The 20,333-nt window shown below is 41.6% G+C and overlaps 1 protein-coding gene across 2 annotated transcripts in view; it reads left to right on the top strand.

Moving 5' to 3' along the window:
- Positions 1-20,333, top strand: part of dnah2 (dynein, axonemal, heavy chain 2) — a 52,317-nt gene that overhangs the window by 29,847 nt on the left and 2,137 nt on the right. For both annotated transcript variants that reach the window (XM_027288174.1, XM_027288175.1), the window contains exons 57-86: positions 284-451; positions 631-791; positions 1,747-1,886; positions 2,874-3,006; positions 3,136-3,275; positions 3,399-3,609; positions 3,766-3,882; positions 4,149-4,290; positions 4,410-4,579; positions 4,787-4,903; positions 5,076-5,240; positions 5,373-5,495; positions 5,711-5,859; positions 6,029-6,095; positions 7,025-7,175; positions 7,345-7,493; positions 7,672-7,805; positions 8,008-8,152; positions 8,360-8,559; positions 8,964-9,090; positions 9,359-9,545; positions 9,905-10,053; positions 10,248-10,431; positions 10,521-10,711; positions 10,815-11,006; positions 11,432-11,616; positions 12,740-12,974; positions 14,974-15,125; positions 16,221-16,335; positions 19,768-19,944. In XM_027288174.1, the coding sequence (XP_027143975.1) occupies positions 284-451; positions 631-791; positions 1,747-1,886; positions 2,874-3,006; positions 3,136-3,275; positions 3,399-3,609; positions 3,766-3,882; positions 4,149-4,290; positions 4,410-4,579; positions 4,787-4,903; positions 5,076-5,240; positions 5,373-5,495; positions 5,711-5,859; positions 6,029-6,095; positions 7,025-7,175; positions 7,345-7,493; positions 7,672-7,805; positions 8,008-8,152; positions 8,360-8,559; positions 8,964-9,090; positions 9,359-9,545; positions 9,905-10,053; positions 10,248-10,431; positions 10,521-10,711; positions 10,815-11,006; positions 11,432-11,616; positions 12,740-12,974; positions 14,974-15,125; positions 16,221-16,335; positions 19,768-19,944 (4,676 nt within the window). The remainder of the gene's footprint in view (positions 1-283; positions 452-630; positions 792-1,746; positions 1,887-2,873; positions 3,007-3,135; positions 3,276-3,398; positions 3,610-3,765; positions 3,883-4,148; positions 4,291-4,409; positions 4,580-4,786; positions 4,904-5,075; positions 5,241-5,372; positions 5,496-5,710; positions 5,860-6,028; positions 6,096-7,024; positions 7,176-7,344; positions 7,494-7,671; positions 7,806-8,007; positions 8,153-8,359; positions 8,560-8,963; positions 9,091-9,358; positions 9,546-9,904; positions 10,054-10,247; positions 10,432-10,520; positions 10,712-10,814; positions 11,007-11,431; positions 11,617-12,739; positions 12,975-14,973; positions 15,126-16,220; positions 16,336-19,767; positions 19,945-20,333) is intronic.

The raw sequence follows: 20,333 nt of genomic DNA, 5'->3' as shown, positions 1-20,333 counted from the left end.
ACATTACTAGAATATGATTTATGATTCAGGCTCAGTTTGCAGCAATCCAGAGTGAGGCACAGCTAAAAGCTAAGAACAGACAGCAGCTGAGCGACAGTAAAACAAGGCTCTGCTCTCTGTACACTGCTGTCAGTATGCCACCTTTCCACATGCCCTGGCAAATCAATAGCGCTATATTACTACCGAAACAGGATGGAACAACACATGCACAATCTCTGTCAATATTTTTGTTCCAGCGACATACGCTATGTATCTTGGGTGATCTTTTGTGGTTCCTCCACAGTAACCCGTGCAGTACGTGTGATCAGCCAGCTCAGGGGCAACATGCTGCTGGTTGGTGTTGGGGGCTCCGGTAGGCAGAGTCTGTCTAAGATGGCCGCCTCAATCTGTGAGTACCAGGTATTCCAGGTGGAAGTCACCAAGCAGTACCGCAAACAGGAGTTTCGAGAAGGTGAGTTTAAACACACTACTATTACATTCACAGGTGTTTGAGAAGGGTGACTGTGTCAAATGCCTTCTATTCTGGAAGTCAAATCAAAGATGAAAATTAAATTACCTCTTACCTCTCAGTTCCTCTAATCCCATCAGCTACATTGCAATATGTGTTTTTTTTTCTGTTCTTGCTTTAAGATATCAAGAAGCTGTACCGTTTGACTGGCGTGGACAACAAGCCCACAGTCTTCCTGTTCAATGACACCCAGATTGTCGACGATTCCTTCCTAGAGGACATCAACAACATCCTGAGTTCTGGAGAAGTTCCTAACCTGTACAAGCAGGATGAGTTTGTTGAGGTCTGTATTGTCATTGCATATTTGCATATTTATTTTTATAAAGTCAACAGATAATACACTGGTTTAAATGCACTGAATTTCAACCAGACAGTAATGAAGAAAATGATCTGTTTGAACTACTTGATTTGGCTCAATTAACTTGACCTACATTAGGTGTTGTCCTTAGCAAAGGTTTCAAATAAGTAAAACATTTGCTGGGTAATGGCAAGGATTTATGATCAAGTAACACTCTTAACATTTTGTTGATTTTCTCAGTTTCTCTTTCCACAATAACTTTCTAACGATGTCATTTAGGATTATATGTACAGTACATAACAATAATCTAATATGTGTGGAAAATTGTGTTGAAATGAGTTTCAATCCAAATTTTAAATATTGTTTTTTGTAAATTTAATTGGACATGGTTACATTTGGACATTTACTGTGAAAATTCAGCAAAACTTGTGAACCAGTCCTAAAAGAAAATCCATGTCAGTTGTCCCACAAACTATATCTCTGCACAAAAAAAACTCTCGCCTCCTCTGACTCTGAGCCCACATCCTGTCTGATGGTAAAGTAAAACAGTGAAAATATTCTAAATATGGCATACATTTGAATTTATATAGATTTTTTTTTAACTTGGCTGCTGCCCCCGTCCACAGCAGTATATTGCTTAGCTTCCATGCTGGTGTTCAATACTCCAGAGGGAGATGGAGTTCACGTCATTCGAATTCTTTATGCAAGAATCTTGTTGTAACTGCATGTTACAAATTAACCTCACTATTACTTGTCAAGTTTCTTTATAAACAGTCTGTGCTCGATATCTTTCACAAGTAACACACACCCTCTAATATTGACTCATACTGTACGATCATCTGCATCTGTAGATCATTCAGGTTTATCTTAAAACATGTCTCAAGTGAGAAAACCTAATTCCAACTGTCACGACACGTTTCTGTTGCCGCTCTTCCCTCAGGTATGCAATGCTCTGTCAGAGTCTGCCAGGAAGGACAATGTGGTGGAGACTCCTGACTCTTTGTTCAGCTACCTGATAGAGCGAGTCAGAAACAACCTGCACATAGTTCTCTGCATGAGCCCAGTGGGAGAGCCCTTCAGGTATGATATATGATATATCATGATTCACATGTTCTCCTCTCTCTCTGTGTGCTCTTGTCGTCGACACACACGTTCATGTAAACAACACAAGAGTCACAGCACTTTTCGAGCGAGTATGTGCATTGTTGCCATAACAACCACCAATAATGTGCTTGTTGCTGCACATGCAGTACTCTGCACTTGAGAGGTACTGAGAGACATGTAGACAGTGAGTCATGCATCACCATGAGACAGTGTATTAATGGCTGATTGGTGCTTTGATTGGCTCATGATTAGGTGATTCGGGGACTCAATAGCAAGGACATAAATTTATAGTGTGGGTGCTGTAACAGAGAGGGCCAGCTGTCTGCACACACATGGATGTAGTTTACATTATTTCTGTTATTTATTCTCTCTTTCCCTTATTACACACATTTTCTCCCAAAACCCCTCTTCAAGCATCGGTGGCCTGGTTGTAATTAGTGGTGCAGAGTCGTGGTCACACATAAGCTGCTAAATTGGGCTGGCAGGCACCATTACATAGAGCTAATCACCATTCTCTGGGTGACAAAGTGTCCTCGACCCTCTGACCGCTAGCTGCTAGCAGGATCCATATCACATTGCCAGAGCTCAGGGAGCCCTGCTGCACCAATTAACCAGCTAAACTCACTGACTCACCCTGTAGGTCTCGAAGATATTCTGCTGTACTGTAGCTGTTTCAAAATGGCTCTGTTAAGAGCTTTTGTGTCATTCTACCTAAAGCTAGCCAGTGTTATTAACATCTATTTTAGGTAACCCCTCAGGAAAGACAGCCTTTGCAGCAAAAAACAAAAAAACTTTGAACGAGTTTGAATCATGTCCGCGATGGCTTTATTATCTCTTAGGTTGTTTTCTCCTTAATGTTTTTTGCCAAACTTACCTGGACTTGTTTACAGACCCTGTGTCCACAGGGTTATAGTGGGAATCATTATATCCACAAATTCTATCTGAATAAACATTTGCCAATAGGAACCGTATCCTCCAGTACCCAGCCCTCGTCAACTGCACCTCCATTGACTGGTTCTGTGAGTGGCCCAAAGACGCTCTGCTGGAAGTAGCTGAGAGGTACTTGGATGGACTGGAGCTGGGCTCCGTGGAGGGGGTGAGGAACACACACACACGTTTGGAGATATTGATTTCACACTACAAACTCCTGACTGATGAAGTTGTGTTCCTATTGTCTAAATATCTGACTTTTTTATTTTATTTTTACGTATGATGAATGATGTAGATCCAGACAAAGGTTGCCAGCATCTTTGTGACCACACACCAGTCGGTAGCACAGGTGTCCCAAAGGATGAAGTTGGAGCTGCGCAGACATAACTATGTGACACCCACCAACTACTTGGAGCTGGTGTCTGGATACAAGAAGTAGGCACCTTCAGAGTTTCTCCTTCATTTACTCCTGCTTCTCTTTTCACACCACCGTTTAATGCTTCATTTGTGTCTTGAGGGATTGTTAACAAAATAGTGTTTGTATGTGTATCCATCCAGACTGTTGGCAGAGAAACGCAATGAATTGGGCGAACAGGTGACCAAGCTGCGTAACGGCCTTTTCAAGATCAGTGACACGCGGGAGAAGGTGGAGGCCATGTCTGTAGAGCTGGAGGAGGCCAAGAAGCAGGTGGCAGAGTTCCAGATACAGTGTGACGAGTACCTGTCTGTCATTGTACAGCAGAAGATAGAGGCTGACAAGCAGCAGAAGGTAAGCACCACAAACATGTTTAAATGCACACAAATTACTAAACAGATATGCAACCACCTGACTTCACCAATCATCTGATTTGACCTCAAAGTTTACGTTAGTGGTTTATTTCTGTCAATGACTCATTGGAGTATATTTTTTTGTGTTTGTGTTGAGGCGGTGAGCGCTAACAGTGAGAAAATCGCAGCAGAAGAGCTGCAGTGTAAAGCCATGGCTGAGAATGCACAACGTGACCTGGACGAGGCCCTGCCTGCCCTGGAGGAGGCCATGAAGGTAGATCTCTGACCTGTTGAGTGTTTTAACCCTGCCAGTCCTTATGTATGTTGATTATTTTGTCTTTTTGTGCTCACCGTGTTTATTATCACGTCTGGTTGAATTATTTCTTTGATATTTGGAAACCTGTTTCTCTTCTGCACTAATGTAACCACCTTGTCATTTGACTGTGTGCTTTTATCTAAATGTGAATTAAACATGACTCAGCGAGCTGTGTACTTTTTCACATCCACACATTCTCTATTCCTTCCTGTTTTTGCACACAGGCCCTGGAGTCTCTGAATAAGAAGGACATGACAGAGATCAAGTCGTATGGGCGTCCCCCAGCATTGGTGGAGACAGTGATGCAGGCTGTCATGACCCTTCAGGGCAAAGAGCCTACCTGGACAGAGGCCAAGAGACAGCTGGGTGAGAGATGGCAACAGTACTTTATTTAGATTTTAATGGTTCACTTGAGTAGTGAGCATACAAAAGTATTGTTTTTTCATGGTTTTCTGACATATCTGACCTTGACCTGTGTCTGGCAGGTGAGTCCAACTTTATCAAAACATTAGTTAACTTCGACAAGGACAATATACCTGACCGCGTGTTGAAGAAGATCGGCCAGTACTGCAGACAGGTAGACTTCCAGCCAGAGATCATCGGCAAAGTATCGCTTGCTGCCAAATCCCTCTGCATGTGGGTCAGAGCCATGGAGGTAAGAGGGTGCCTGCTGGCTACCAGCACACACACACACACACACACACACACACACATGCTTACAGATACGCAAGCACATACAAACGTTTGTAATTGAGTTTTGTTAGTTATTTTGTGTGCATTAAGTGCATTACTGCATCGCAGCAGCAGAAAGGACAACAAATGGTAGCAAAACTAAATCCATGGATGTACACTCTTTCTTCAGGTTTACGGGCGTATCTACAGAGTGGTGGAGCCAAAGCGGGCCCAACTAAACACTGCCACGGCCCAGCTGGCTGAGAAACAAGCCGCACTGGCTGAGGCCCAGGAGAAACTACGAGAGGTATAGAACCCAGTTCATCTTGCACCCAGCCCGATAGATGTTCAGACACAAGCTCAAGTCAAGACAAGTCGAGTTTATACACGACTACAGTAGTATTGTAGTAAGTCAAATGTTCATATGAAAAGATCAAATTAATAATTGAATATAATGCTCATTATGTTTGTGTGAGCAGGTGGGGGAGAAGCTAGACCAGTTGAAAAAGCAGCATGGTGAGAAACTAGCCATGAAGGAGAGTTTGCGGAAGAAGTCCGAAGAGATGGAAGTGAAATTGGACAGAGCTGGCAAACTGGTGACTGGACTTGCTGGAGAGAGGATTCGCTGGGAGGAGAGAGCTGCTGTAGGTCATACACATGCACACACAAGTAACAGCATTTCTCCTACTGGGGTAATTTAGAAACACACAGGTCATACAGTACATAACCCAAACACATGAATATCCATACCTATGTAATTTGTGTGTGTGCTCTAGGGTCTTGATGAAAACATGAGCTACCTGGTAGGAGACTGCTTGCTAGCAGCATCTTTCCTGTCTTACATGGGACCTTTCCTTTCCAACTATAGAGATGAGCTGCTTGCCATCTGGATGAAGGAGGTGAGACACACAGATACATACACATTCATAAAAACATGTCCTGATGCCCAGTAAAAAGCTTGCCATATACCGATACTCCCTTCACTGTTACATGCAAGCCATGAAGGAGAAGTGTCTCTTAAAACGTTCAGCTGAACTTTGAAATGTATAATTCTCTTTTTCTTTCTTCTCTTACTCTTTCTTTCACTCTTGCTCTCTGTTTGCCCTCAACTCAGGTACAGGACTCACAGATCCACTGCACACCAGGGTTCAGTTTTGCAGTGTTTATGTCTAAGCCTACAGCAGTGAGGGACTGGAACATTCAGGGTCTGCCCTCTGACGCATTCTCTACCGAGAACGGAGTTATCGTCACCCGCGGGAACAGGTCAGTACATGCTAACACACGTTGTTAAAAGGTTTATCAACTTAGACAGCTGTGGTCTAGTTAACATACTATTCTAAAAATGCTTTGGTTATTCTTGGATCGGTTGTGTTCACTGTACAAAACATGTCGTACTGTACACAGAAGTTGACTTTCTTTCTTCTCTTTCAAGATGGCCGCTGATGGTGGACCCTCAAGGCCAAGCTCTGAAGTGGATCAAGAATATGGAGATGAAGAGAGTAAGTCCTGACTCAGCCAATCATATTCTGATTTCTATCTATTAAAATGAATGTACAATTTGTTTCTTATCTCTTGCCACTGATGATAAAAATGTAAAATCTTTTAAATTTCTGTACAGTGAGTTTTGATATACAGTGCTTTGAAACAGCAGCACAGATACTGTATGTACAAGAAAAGGGATGAAGACCCTTTAACCTCAGCCTTTCACAGATCAAGATAGGAATCAGTATATTAAAGATCTAACATGAAAACTTGAGACTCGTTCAGGCCTTAGTTTCTTTTTTGTCCACATAATAGACTTTACCAAACCGCTCTGACTGAACTTTTGTTTTCTCTCCATGGCACCTCTCTCACTCTACTGTCTTTTTCTGGCCAACACTTTATTACCATGTGCTATCCAGAGCAATTTTCCCTTTTTGGTGTCTCTGACCTTTTACTTTCCTTTTCTTTGTGCTCTGTTGTCACTGCGTGACATTTAGGGATAATTGAACTCCGGCAATAAAACAGCAGATTGCGAGTGCAGTGTTTTTTGAGTGCTATTTTTTATCTTGAAGACTATTTCTCTTTTTATAGCCGTTTTCTGTCTGTCTGTCTATCTCAATCTGTCTATTCTTTTTCCCCCCCAAGTTCCTTATTTTCAAATCAAACTTTTTTTTAACAGTAATTTGCTTGACTTTCCACCTTAAAACATCTTACAGTTCACCACAGTTCCCTGTGTTTCATTACAGGAAAAAAGTATAACCACAAAAAAAAGTCCTCACAAACTAGACCATATGACTTTTGTTTATAAATGTCTCCTCATGAAGCTGCCTCTTCTGAAATATCAAAGTACACTTCATCAGATCAGATTCCAGGACTGACTTAGGAAGATTGCCTTCCAGTATTTTGCTTTATAAAATATACCATTTATGTGTGTCCACATGTGCAGGGTCTGAAAGTAATAGACTTTCAAATGCCAGACTACCTGAGGGTGCTGGAGAATGCCATCCAGTTTGGGAATCCTGTTTTGCTGCAGAATGTCCAGGAGGAGTTGGAGCCCTCTTTGAACCCAGTTCTTAACAAGTCCCTGACACAGATAGGTCAGACACACACACACACACACACACACACACACACACACACACACGCGCACACATGCACAAACACGCACACACACAAACAAATTCACAAATTGGATTTCTGAAGTATATCTTCAGTTAAATATGAAGGGTGTGTATGTGTGTACATCTGTGTGCACTTTTTTTCCAGGTGGCAGGCTGCTCTTGAAGCTGGGTGATAAGGAGGTGGAGTACAATCCAGAGTTTCGTTTCTACATCACCACCAAGCTGTCCAACCCCCACTACACTCCAGAGATTTCCACAAAGACCACCATAGTCAACTTTGCTGTCAAGGAGCAGGTGTGTGTGTGCGACACATGTATGTCTGTGACTGAATGTGTCTTCTGCGTGTTTTGTCTCTAGTTTATTATCGTGTAAATCTCTACGAGTGTGTGTCTGTCGAAAACGGGCACATACAGTTTGGGAGTATGAGCTGCTGCCTTAAATTCTTTAATTGTCTGTTTGTGTGTATGTGCAGGGTCTGGAAGACCAACTACTGGGAATTGTGGTGCGTAAGGAACGTCCAGAGCTAGAAGAACAGAAAGACTCGTTGGTGATCAGCATTGCTTCTGGCAAGAGAAGTCTGCAGGAGCTGGAGGATGAGATCCTCAGGTTGTTCAGCTGTCTGTTTCGAAAACATACATAGATTATTATTACATATTAGTAGATGTTGTAAACTACCTACCTCGTTAAGATGAAGAGAATCTACAATTATAACATTTCTTTGACTCACTGAGGAGACTGTTTCCAGTGTTTTACTGTATTTATTTGTTTAGGTTTTTTTTATGTTTTATGTGTGTGTCTACTCTACCAGGCTGCTGAATGAGGCGACTGGCTCCCTGCTGGATGATGTGCAGCTGGTCAACACCCTGCAGACAAGCAAAGTGACAGCCACCGAGGTTTCAGAGCAGCTGGAGAGCAGTGAACAGACCGAGATAAAGATCGACTCTGCTAGAGAGGTGAGGTGTATGGATGAAGGGATTGGGGATTTTAGGCTAATTAGGACCATTGGTAAGACAAAGTAAGCAATCACAAGCCGTCTCTGGGTTTTAAAAATTATGATTAGCCTTTCATTTTAGCATACATTTTTAGGGAGTAATTGATCAAGAAAATGGCTCATTTGTATAGAGTATGTGTATAAAACTAAAAGTGCTCTCTCTTAACAGGCCTACCGTCCATGTGCCCAGCGAGCCTCCATTCTCTTCTTCATCCTAAACGACATGGGCCGCATTGACCCAATGTACCAGTTCTCACTGGATGCCTACATTAACCTGTTCAACCTCAGCATGGAAAAGAGCAAGCGCAGCCACAAGCTGGAGGAAAGGATTGCCAACCTCAACGATTATCACACACATGCAGTGTACAGGTAAGCAAGAGCATTAAGAGAGGCCCTTTTCATGAGTCATGTCTTCATGCAGAGTAAGTGGGAATCAGTCAGCAACATGACGTTTAGTGCCTTGCCCAGCACTTTCACATGTGGACTGGTGGACGCAGGGATCAAACTGCCAGCTGTGCATTTTGTGGACAGCCCTGAGCAAATATTTCAAATATCTAAATATTGTGGGAATAGGAATTTCTGTGGTTATACTCTATTTAGAGGTTTAAAAATGGAAGGTATACTGTACCTTAAAATTAACTGTGGACATACTGTAGTATCATAGCCCTTAATGTTATAGAAAGGTACTTACCAGTCCACTTATGAACTCAGTTAGAAACAAAGACTATGTCTGTGGAGTAACTCTAGCTAACTCTGTGTGTTATCCTCTGCAGGTACACGTGTCGTGGTCTTTTTGAGGTTCACAAGCTGCTCTTCAGCTTCCAGATGTGTGCCAAAATCCTGGAGGTGGCTGGCAAACTCAACATGGATGAGTACAACTTCTTTCTCCGAGGAGGACTTGTAAGAAAACACAGAACACACACAAACATCTTGTTTTGCCTAATTTGATTTGAGGTGAATTCAACAAGATACAATGTTTTAATTTCAAATACTTAGAACACACCTATTGCCCTAAAATACATACTGATATGTATTTAAATTTAAATGAATTTCTTAATATCCCCTGGGTCCGGTCTGATACTGTCTGATTGATGTGTTTGGTCTATTTATTAATAGTTTAGGATAGTTTGACTACTGATTAATTGATAGGTGTTGGACATGTTTTTAGGTACTTGATAAGGAGGATCAGATGGACAACCCCTGTACCAGTTGGCTGGCAGACTCCAGCTGGGACAACATCACAGAGCTGGATAAGCTGCCCAACTTCCATGGCATCATGGTCTCCTTTGAACAGCACCCCAGAGACTGGAACCTTTGGTTCACCAGTGCTGAGCCAGAGAATGCCACACTACCAGGTCTGTGAGCGGGTTGTGGGAACTTTTTTTTTTTTTCTTTTGGACTGTGTTACTGAAGAGAATTCTTCCCATTAGGAACAATGGGTGTCCTTTTTTTAGTCCTAAGAAAAGTCTAAGTCAGCTTCATGAAAGTGTTCCTAAACCACAGAATTTAATCACAGAAAAGCGAAATAGTAGAAATTAGATTTGACAATGTTCGGCTCAGTATAAATTACATTTTGCCACGGGTAAATTTCTTTCAGCTTCATTTATATCCTTTGTTCACTACTATTTTTACTTTCTGTTTGCTCAACTCGCTTAATAATCCACGTCACGTTAATCATGTCTCCATCACCACTCTTTCTGGGGTTTTTTTCTAGTTGACTGGGAGAATACCTGCAATGAGCTCCAGAAGATGCTGATAGTGCGCTCCCTGCGCCAGGACCGTGTCTCCTTGTGCGTCACCTCTTTCATTGTTAAGAACCTCGGCCCTCAATTTGTGGAGCCACCTGTTCTTGACATGAAGGCTGTGAGTGTCACCCTGCTATGCATTTAATCCCTGTTGCATCTTCTGTCCTGAATAATTATTGTGAAGAATTTAATGAAAATAACGTTTTATACATTTAATTTGTATAATTCGATTGTGTCGATTGTAATTCGAGGTGTCAAGTGTGTCACACCACGCTGGCTCGTTCACTCTCACTTTCTTTGTTCTCTCCACAGGTTGTGGAGGAATCCACCTGTAGGACTCCTCTAATCTTTGTTCTGTCTCCTGGAGTGGACCCCACAGGAGCCCTGCTGCAGCTGGCTGAGGCCTCTGGCAGGAGCAAAGACTTTCATGCTCTCTCTCTGGGTCAGGGACAGGCCCCCATCGCCAAGAGCATGATAGAGGAGGGCGTCAAGAATGGTACGACACGCTTGCTCTTTAGACTCTTTAGACTGATTTATTCTGTTGCTTAGCAGTGAATGTTGAATACCATCTTTTACTGTGCCCAGGTCATTGGGTGTTCCTTGCAAACTGCCACCTCTCTCTCTCATGGATGCCTGAGCTGGACAAGTTGGTGGAGCAGCTACAGGTGCAGCAGCCCCACTCAAACTTCAGACTCTGGCTCAGCTCTTCACCACACCCTGAATTCCCCATTACCATCCTGCAGGCTGGCATCAAGATGACCACTGAGCCACCAAAGGTGCATGTTCCAGACTTAAGAAATCTAAACTACATAAATATTTGCGTTATGCACAATGTTGAGGTTTATTTGCTTACACATCACTGACCTCTGTTGTCCTCAGGGTGTGAAAGCCAACATGAAGCGTCTGTACCAGCTGGTGACGGAGGCTCAGTTCAGCCGCTGCTTAAAACCTGTCCTCTACAGGAAGCTGCTCTTCTCCCTCTGCTTTTTTCACAGCATCCTGCTGGAAAGGAAGAAGTTTTTACAGATGGGCTGGAACATTGTCTATGGCTTCAACGATTCCGACTTTGAGGTCAGGACCTCATCTGATACTGAAGGAAACGGTGACAGCTGTTGGAAAGAACAGAGCAAAAATAGAAAGATTACTCTCTTGTTCAGTCCAGAGAAGATGTTTTTGGTGGTAATGTGGTAATGGTTATGATGGAAGTGAAGTGACTGTGGTTGATAATTTGGCTCTAAATGCTCAAATTACAAATATAGACTCATTCAAAATGTCTTATACCATGTCAGATTGTGGGTCATTTGGACTACTGAATGACAATCATGGATTTAAACTAATACATGAAACTGAATCCCACATATTGTATTTGGTAACATTTCTTCCTCTCCTGTCTATTTATACTGTTTCTGCCTACTTTCTACAGCAGAACATATTTACTTAAACTGACTTAGACTTAGACTCTTACACATTGATTGATTGTCTGACACCCCCCCTAGGTGAGTGAGAGTCTGCTGAGTCTGTACCTGGATGAGTATGAGGAGATTCCCTGGGATGCACTGAAGTACCTCATTGCCGGGGTCAACTATGGAGGTCATGTCACAGACGACTGGGACAGACGTCTTCTAACAACGTACATCAATGATTACTTTTGTGATGCTGCCATAAACCAGCCCTTCTTTAAGTAAGACACTGTAACACACACATATTTATTGTACCTCATCTCACTGTATTAGTATATATGTAAACACTTGAATTCAAGTATAAGCTGCTAATGATTAAGTTTCAATAAAACAAAAGTACATATTTCAGATGTGCACTTTCCGAGACATTTCGGTGGTCATTAAATGGATGCGGTGACCCTAAAAAAACATTTTTCTCTGATGGAGGGAAATTCCAGCTTCCAATTTAACTGCCTCGCATGTCGCAGAGTGCCAGCACCATCAAGTGGGCAGCCAGATTATTACATCTTAAGAAATACAGAGTGTTGCATTTGAACACTGTCAAAAACAGCAAAATGCATAGAAAGGGTCAAACCCCACAACCCTGATGAGGATAAGTGGTTACAGAAAACATATGGATCGACAAAATAATGAACAGACCCATACAGACAGTCACATCGAATAATCATGTTTCCTTCTAACCAACCGCTTCAAATATTTAAGTTGAAATCTTTAAAAAAACGTTTAGTCTATCAGCTCAAACCAACACAAAGCATGTATAATTTGAAGAATAGGTTTTCTAGCACTGCAAGCAGAACAGGGTTGTTTTCAGCTGTGGTGAAGGACAGCGAGTGTCCTACAGTGGCCACTTCCAAAAGCTATCTTATCTTAAATTGTAACGTCTTTGTATTGCTGTATTGTACTTTTCCATCAAATTACATTTGGTGAAAGGAAAATAGTCGCTACAGGGAAAAATAGGTCACTGGTTATTGCACGGGCCAAAAATAATAGCTGTAATATTGTGTTCCAAAAGATTTACCATCCGTCTGTCAGTGAAACATTATTGATGGTAATGAAACAAATGAAGATGCACTGTCTTTGTATGTTGTATCACAGGTTAGATGCAGCACTAGCTATTTATATGATTAGGTGTCTGAGGAGAGAATTCACACTGTCCTGAAATAAGTTCAAAATGTGCTCATGTGTGCTGCCAACTACTCACATTGTAACATTTATATACAGATTAAGTTAGTCCAGAACATTTAATTCTTCATTTAAACTTTTGTTATATTATTGCTCAACCATTTTTATAAACAAAATATATATCTCTGACTTTGTATTCTGTCTCTCCCCGTTATCTGTCAGGTTGTCCCCCTTAACACCCTATTACATCCCCCGTGACGGTCCCCAGTCCTCATACATGGAATACATCAGCGCGCTGCCGTCCACAGAGCACCCTGAAGTGTTTGGCCAGCACTTTAATGCTGACATTGCTAGCCAGATCGCGGAGACCAGGACGCTGTTTGACACCCTGCTCTCCCTGCAGCCCCAAGTCACCAATCCCAGTGCTGCGGGGGCCAGGCCCAGTCGAGAAGATAAGGTGAGGTGGGGACAAGGTGAAGATGATCGAGTTGAGTGGCATCCTTACAACTTAGACTAGACAGCCTTATCTCCACCATAGTTTACACTTTACAAGTGTCATTTTTATTTTGAGTATGTGGGGTTTGTTGTTTGAAAATTCTCTTTAAATCTAATAAGTGTTGCTTTTTGTTGGTTTTATATTTGAGAATTGCACTGAGAATACATAACAAAATGATCTACATACAACTGAAATGTTTGACATTATCAAGCATCTCTCTTGCTTTATAAGTATTTAACTGCCCAAGGCATATACAATTTGAAGATGAATGTATATACTATATAAATATATAGTATGTAAATACATACCTAGGTAAGCCATCACCTTGGAAAGGTAGTCACCACAACACAACACAGAAATATCAACACTGATAGCAGTAGTTTAAAATGTTTAGCAATGGTGTCATATCATCATGTAGCTTCATAACATTTACAACATTTCATCAGATTTCACCATCACGCCTTCAGTTAAATCAGCAACAGTGAAATACTTCTCCCTCACAGTGGTGTGGACTTCAGCCAAGTGTTCATTCCAGCCAGGTTCAACATGTAACAGTACCCTGTTTGCTCTACAGCTACAAGGTGGCTTGTTTTATCACCACTATGCCTGACACTGTTTTCCTTTTCGTATGTTAGATTAGTTCTGACCTATGGTATTTGTGGTTGTACTCATCATGCTCACCAATCTGGGTACCATGTTTTTCATGTTTAGGCATGTCACCTGTCAACCCAGCTTGTCTTATACAAAGATATAATCTGTCAGCAGTGAGGTCAGGGGGAAACCTGGTGGCAAAAACACCCAGCATCTTAACTTCAGGTGTATTCCTCACCTCCCCAGTGCTCAGGGTTTTTTTTTCTTCTCCTTCTTCTTCTTTGTTTGGAAGGGGCTTGTGTGGGTTAAACATTGCCTACACAGCAGCTTGCTCACATACTGATCATTCTTTTCCACCACTGCATATAACATGCCACAAAGAGTCTGTGATTCAAATGTTTTGGCATGGCTGTAGTCATGGCCGTAGTGTCAGTGCCAAGTCTGTTTTTGAGGCAGACCAGTCAATACTCAGAGCAATTAGCTTGAATGGGCTCTCTTCATGAAGCCAATGTTTATATTTGACAGCTATTTCCCAGCAATACTGAGACGTCCATATGGTTACATAACACTGACAGATGGTCATCAGTGTAATAAGATACAGATCTATGAATCTGTGCTTCTGTTTGGGGATCAGGACAGGTTAGATGCTTCAGAATTGAAAGTTAAACTGAAATAATAAATGTTTTGTTAGTCCACAAAGGTCAGGACACTTATTTAACTATAACTCAGATTGTATTCAACAGAACTCCCACACACATAGAACATCTTTTTAATCACCTCTGTATGGAAAGATTTGCATTCAGGTGTAGTTTTATCTCCTATTCTATGTAGCTTATAACCGCTGAGGTCAAGCCAGATATTGCTTTGTTTTGAGTTTAACAGAACATTATTTTTTTCTGGTCCCTCTGAAACCATCACCAGTTCTGTGTTCTCCATTAAAACAAACTGGCTGTATAACAATGGCTCGGATTTTTCTCAGTGTTTTAAATGTTACAGTCGTGTAATGGTGGAGACAAATTACATGTAAGTGAATGTTACAGTCGTGTAATGGTGGAGACAAATTACATGTAAGTGGTCCAGCTGATGACTTTCAGCAATGCAATCTCATCACCCAACTCATTTTTAGTGGTTCTTGTGGTTGTTGGAGTATGTTTGAGTGTGTGTGTGTGTGTGTGTGTGTGTGTGTGTGTGTGTGTGTGTGTTTTGGAAAAGATGACTGTCAACAGTCACAGCCTGAACTATTGTCCTTTATGCAGCTCCATGATCTGACTCTGCAGTTTCTTCGCTGCAAATACTTGCGTGTCAGCAGTGCCTTTGTAAGTTAACCTGTCTCGTCTGCTGTTGTGCGTCTTTTCATTGGTGCTTCCAGGTATTAGAGCTGTTGGCAGACATTCGTGGAAAGATCCCAGTACTGATTGACTACGAGCGCACCAGGTCACTCCTCCAGGACAATCCTTCGCCGCTTAATGTGGTCCTGCTGCAAGAGATCCAGAGATACAACTCCCTACTGGACACCATTATGTATGAACTCTGTGTTTCTTTGGCCTTTTCTCAGCTAGCCATATGTGTTATAGTAAGCATGCCTTTATGTGTCAAGGAAAAGAGTGCTGTACATTCAGTGTCTTGGGAAGACATTAGCTTGTTTTCCAAATAAAATTAACTGCAAGCGACAATTTATAGAGTTACAGTCAGGAATTCATGATGTCTGGTCAAACTCTTCCAAGATGATTTACCAACATTGTGGTCAAACCAGTGGTTCCCAACTTTTTTCCTTAAGTGACCACATTTTATATATTATATGTAGTGCACAACAATAACAATAGAGAACAACTGATGACAACAACAATTAGCCCAAATAGTAAATGAAATAACTGTAGGTTTGTGTGAAACAAGCGATTTGGATGAATTATTTCCTGTGAATTTTGCATTAGATGCTACTTTTCCTGATGTTTTTATTCAATTCCTTGTCTATATTATGTTTTCATACATACTCAATAGGCTTATTTTTTTGAAAAAATTCAATTCAGTTTTCTTCTTCATGATGCTTTGCCATTGTTCTAGGAGTTCTTTGATTGTTTTAAATCCGTTTCTAATGCAGGAAGAAGCTGTTTCACATAGCTTGTGTTTAGTTTGTGTTTCTTCCTTGTGCCCTCGTCCTGTGAGGTTTTCTTTAACTTTAATAATAAGCTACAAATAACAGTTTCATTTAGGCCTATTGTATAATTTTTTTGTTTTGTTTTCCTACTAACCTTAAAATCAAGAGGGTCTCATGACCTCCCGTGAAGCTAGCGAGCTCAAGACTCCCAGGTTGGGAACTAGTGGGTTCACCCAAGTGTATTTGATTGCAATACAAACATTAAAACAAACCATTTTCAAGAGGTGCAACAGCAGGCAGTGGAGAAATGTTTAACTGTATACAAATATCCTGGCAGCCACAACTCAAGCAAACTTCTACTGCTTGTGTTGGCTCCAGTATAAAATGATCAGCAATCAATCTTTAGCCTGTTTGTTTGTATCACTGTGTGTGCATGGTACAGACTGGGAAGCAGTGACTACTAAACACGTAGAGAAAAATGGGCTAAAAAATGACAGACGTGTTGTTATTTTGTTTGTTAGTTTGTCCCTGGTGGAGCTGGAGAAAGGGATCAAAGGCTTTGTGGTGATGTCATCCAGCTTGGAGGAGACCTTCCACTGCATCTATGACGCCCGTGTACCACCGCTGTGGGAGAAGGTGCCAGACACACACACACACATACACACACAGTGCATCCACAGTAATACATGTTATCATTAAAAAGTTACAGAAAATGTAACAACATGTAAATGTACTTTACTGGATTCATTTATTCTCTGGTTTTCTCCTTAGCATAATTTTCAACTTCTTGCTTCTTACAAAGTGTAAACATTGCACACGCACATACTGGAAGTGTGATGCACATGCAGTATGAGGTGAGACCTGAAGTGAGAAGTGAGACTGCACCTGCTGCCTTCCTTTTTATCTTAGTGCATAAGGTGGGCAGACAGAGAATTGAAGAAGAAGAAGTGCTGTAAGGATCAATAATATCGAGACTGAGGCTGCTCTTTGGGGAACTGAGTGGACTTGAACAACAAAACAAAAAAGACTGTGCTGACTCAGGATTAAATTCTAAAATGAATGCTTTGGAAAAGGTAGCAAATCAAAAGCACATCCAAGGTAAACAGTGAAACAAATGCAGTTTTAATAGGTTTGGCCGCACTGTGCTGTATAATCAAGTATTGACCAAGCATGTATCTGTAAGGTTCACAGATAATGTCTCAATACAGACAGACAGCTATGTTTATTTTTCCATTACGTATTCTGACTTCGTTTTTCAGCTAAGTCTGTCTCTCTTTCTCTACAAGTACGGCAGATTTCTGTGGTGTGCTGCCCTTTAACAGAGCATTCAGTTTTTCACTGCTAGTGTATTGATCTTTGTGATTGTGATCTGATCAACGCTCACTATCTATTCTGCTTACTTCACCTCGTCAAACAGCTGCAGGTCTGTCTCTTTACTGACTCACTGGTCTGTTATTAAAGGTGTATTTATCCATCACTCTGCCTGGCTGCACAGACACACACTTATTGTTCTCCTCTGTTCAACTACAGACACACACACACACACACACAGTGATGTGGCAGCATTCCAGCTGTAATTCTGTCTGAACCTCCATTCTGGCTTCATTATCACTGGACCTCTTTACAGTGGGGAAAGAACACAGGGTGCTGTCGACTCGGGTCAAGGGGCTAGAAAAGATTTTGGCTACAAGTGTGTGTGTGTGTGTAGTGTATGAGTCAGTGGAATGTGTGTGTGAGCCGGGGTCATTCGGGGTAGTTCGTGTTTATCTTCAAGTGTCTGATTCTGTCCTTGTAATGCGCTGTGCATGAAAGCATGTATGCGGATGTGTGTGTGTGTGTGCGCGTGCATGTATTTATGAGTAGCTGTTCATCAGGTGGAGCATACCTTGGCCTACGATGGCTGAACAAAGCCAGCGTCTGTGGGCTAATCGTAGTGTAATAAGCAAAGTAAACCTTCCAAGGCCTGCTCCACTTTCCTAAAAAGACTCTGAGCTCATTGTGCTCTAGCCAGCGGCTTATTACTGCTGGATGTACCGTATGTGCATCTGTGTGAGTGTGCGTACTGTATCTATTTCCTTTTATAGGAGTATTGCACGACTATTAGGGCTGCTGCCTCCAGCTGAGCTTCCCTATTCTGCTGACCACTTGGTCTGTTTCTCTTTTTGTGTTGTTTCACGTTGGTTTACTCACCTTCCAATTAATCCCCGTCTGCATCTTGTTTCTTTTTTTATCTTCCATCTAGTGTTCCCTCCATTCTGCTCTCTTCTTTCTGTCTGTGTCTTCATGCCTCATCTAGTCTAAGCAGCAACAACAGCCCCTCATAGACTCTCTGTCCTGCTTATTCATCCCTCCATCCCTTCATCCCTCTCTTCTCCGCCCCTCCTTGGCATGGCAGCCTGTCATTAGTTCTGAGCTCACAGACTCATGGCTTTAATTTTGGCCTGCCTTCTTCTCAGTCTCTGGCCATTTTGTATCTGGTTTCTTCACAACGCTCTGCTGTATGTATGTGTGTGTCAGTGTGTGTGTGTTTTTCTGCATGAGAGTAACTGTATAGCATATGTGCATGTAAAAAAAAAAATTAAGAGACATGCATATCTTTTATGTGAATGTTTAAAGGGTAATGATATGTCACTGATGCCATGGTCGTTCCCTCCTGTGTGGCAAACATGCAAAAATGCTTTGATCCTCTTTGTCAGACAGTAGACTAGTGATATACAGTAATTAATTGTGAAAATAGAACACGATTAAGCAAATAGTTGATCTCATTGATCTCAGGACCACACTGCCAGGCTGACTGTGGAGAATAGTGAATTACACTGCACTGAGGAAATGTCTAAACCAGACAATACACGCAAAGCACAGTTATTTTAATATTAGCATGTTTTTTTTTATATTAGTTATGTTGTTAAAACAATGTCTTCACAGTAATCTGGAATGCTCTCACACACATTAGACTTATTTTTTTTTGCAACAACTGTGCGCTACCAATGCTGCTCGAGACTGTCAGTCTAATTGCTGTTCTGTCATGTATCTTTGCACGACCCATTTCCAAAAAAGTTGTCACGCTGTGTAAAATTGAAATAGAAATAAAGTGTGATGATGTGAAACCCCATATTTATAAATTTTGAACCTGCAATTACAGAGGATAACTGGCGACAGGTTAGTAACATGATCGGGAATAAAAAGAGCATCCCAGAGAGGCTGAGTCTTTGTGGGGAGGGGTTCACCACTCTGTGAGTCTGGCAAATAGTGCAACAATTTAAGAACAATGTAAGACAATGAATCTGGGCTTTTCATCCTCTACAGTACATAATGTCATTAAAAGATTCAGAGAATTTGAAAAGAAATCTGTGTACACAAGGGACATGGCCGAAAACCTATATTAGAATATTAGACGGCCGTGATCTGCAAGCTCTCGTACAGCACAAGGAACACTTCCAAAAACGCTGTACATAAACAAAACGTATTGCTGCATCCTCAGACTCGAGCTGAAACTACCATGCAAAGAGGAAATTGTATACAAACCACCTCCAGAAATGCTGCCACCTTCTGTGGGCCCAAGCTCATACATTTTATACAATGTGCCAACCTTTTTTGGATATTTTTTTGTACTATCTAACTGTCAGACAACATATGCAGTTTTAACTTTTGTCAGATTGTTCAACTGTGTCAGATTTTTGGCTGGCCTTTCTCCCTATCTCATTACATGATAATACTACATAAATACTTAATGATTATTGTGTATAATGATAATTATTAAATACTACATAATAAATTGGGACCGCTGATTGTTCCATATCATCCTTTAGAATCATCATCTGTGGTTCTCTACAAATTATGACAACCAAAGGGAGCAAAAGTTGCCATATTAGAAATGAAAAATATATTAACACCTGACTACACCCATCTCTGTACATGTGTCGATAAGACTTCTGTGCTGTTGCTCTGTCCTGAACCCGTTCCCATTGTGAATGGATGCCAACAGCTGGAAGCATGAAATGACTGTAGATTTGCCATGTCTCGTTCTCACTCTCTCTGCGTCGCTCTCTCTCTCTCTCTGTCCACTAGGCGTACCCCTCACTCAAGCCCCTGGCAGCATGGACCAGGGATCTTTGCCAGCGAGTCAATCAGTTTGCACGCTGGGCAGAGACGGCCCAGCCCCCCAACTTGTTCTGGCTGTCCGGCTTCACCTTTCCCAACGGTTTCCTCACTGCTGTGCTGCAGTCCTCTGCTCGACAGCACAACGTGAGAGTTCACACAATCACATGCACAAAGACAGTTATATAATGAAACACTGCTTGTAATGTCTTATTTGTGATTGATATATATTCAAATATAGATATATATAGATGTTCCCCAGACCCAAAACAACTACATGTCTACAACTTAAGATTAAACTGGGAAAGATGAACAAAATAAGAACTACAAGATGTTTGCGTGACAATTCATAACTTTCAATGTCAGTTATGTTCTGTTTTATTCACAGCACACATAGTACACATATAAACACCCTGGGAAACACTGCAGTCACTGCCCTGTGCTGTTTTGGCACAGCCAGCCTGCTGCACACTCTTTTCTCTCACTCCTTTGAGTCCATACATTAATTTCAGCCTCTCAGCATCTCACAGCCAACA

The sequence above is a fragment of the Larimichthys crocea genome, chromosome XIV (genome assembly GCF_000972845.2).
Source record: "Larimichthys crocea isolate SSNF chromosome XIV, L_crocea_2.0, whole genome shotgun sequence".
Taxonomy (NCBI): domain Eukaryota; kingdom Metazoa; phylum Chordata; class Actinopteri; family Sciaenidae; genus Larimichthys; species Larimichthys crocea.
Note: the sequence above shows the minus strand (reverse complement) of the source record. Positions and strands in the feature narration are given on the sequence as shown.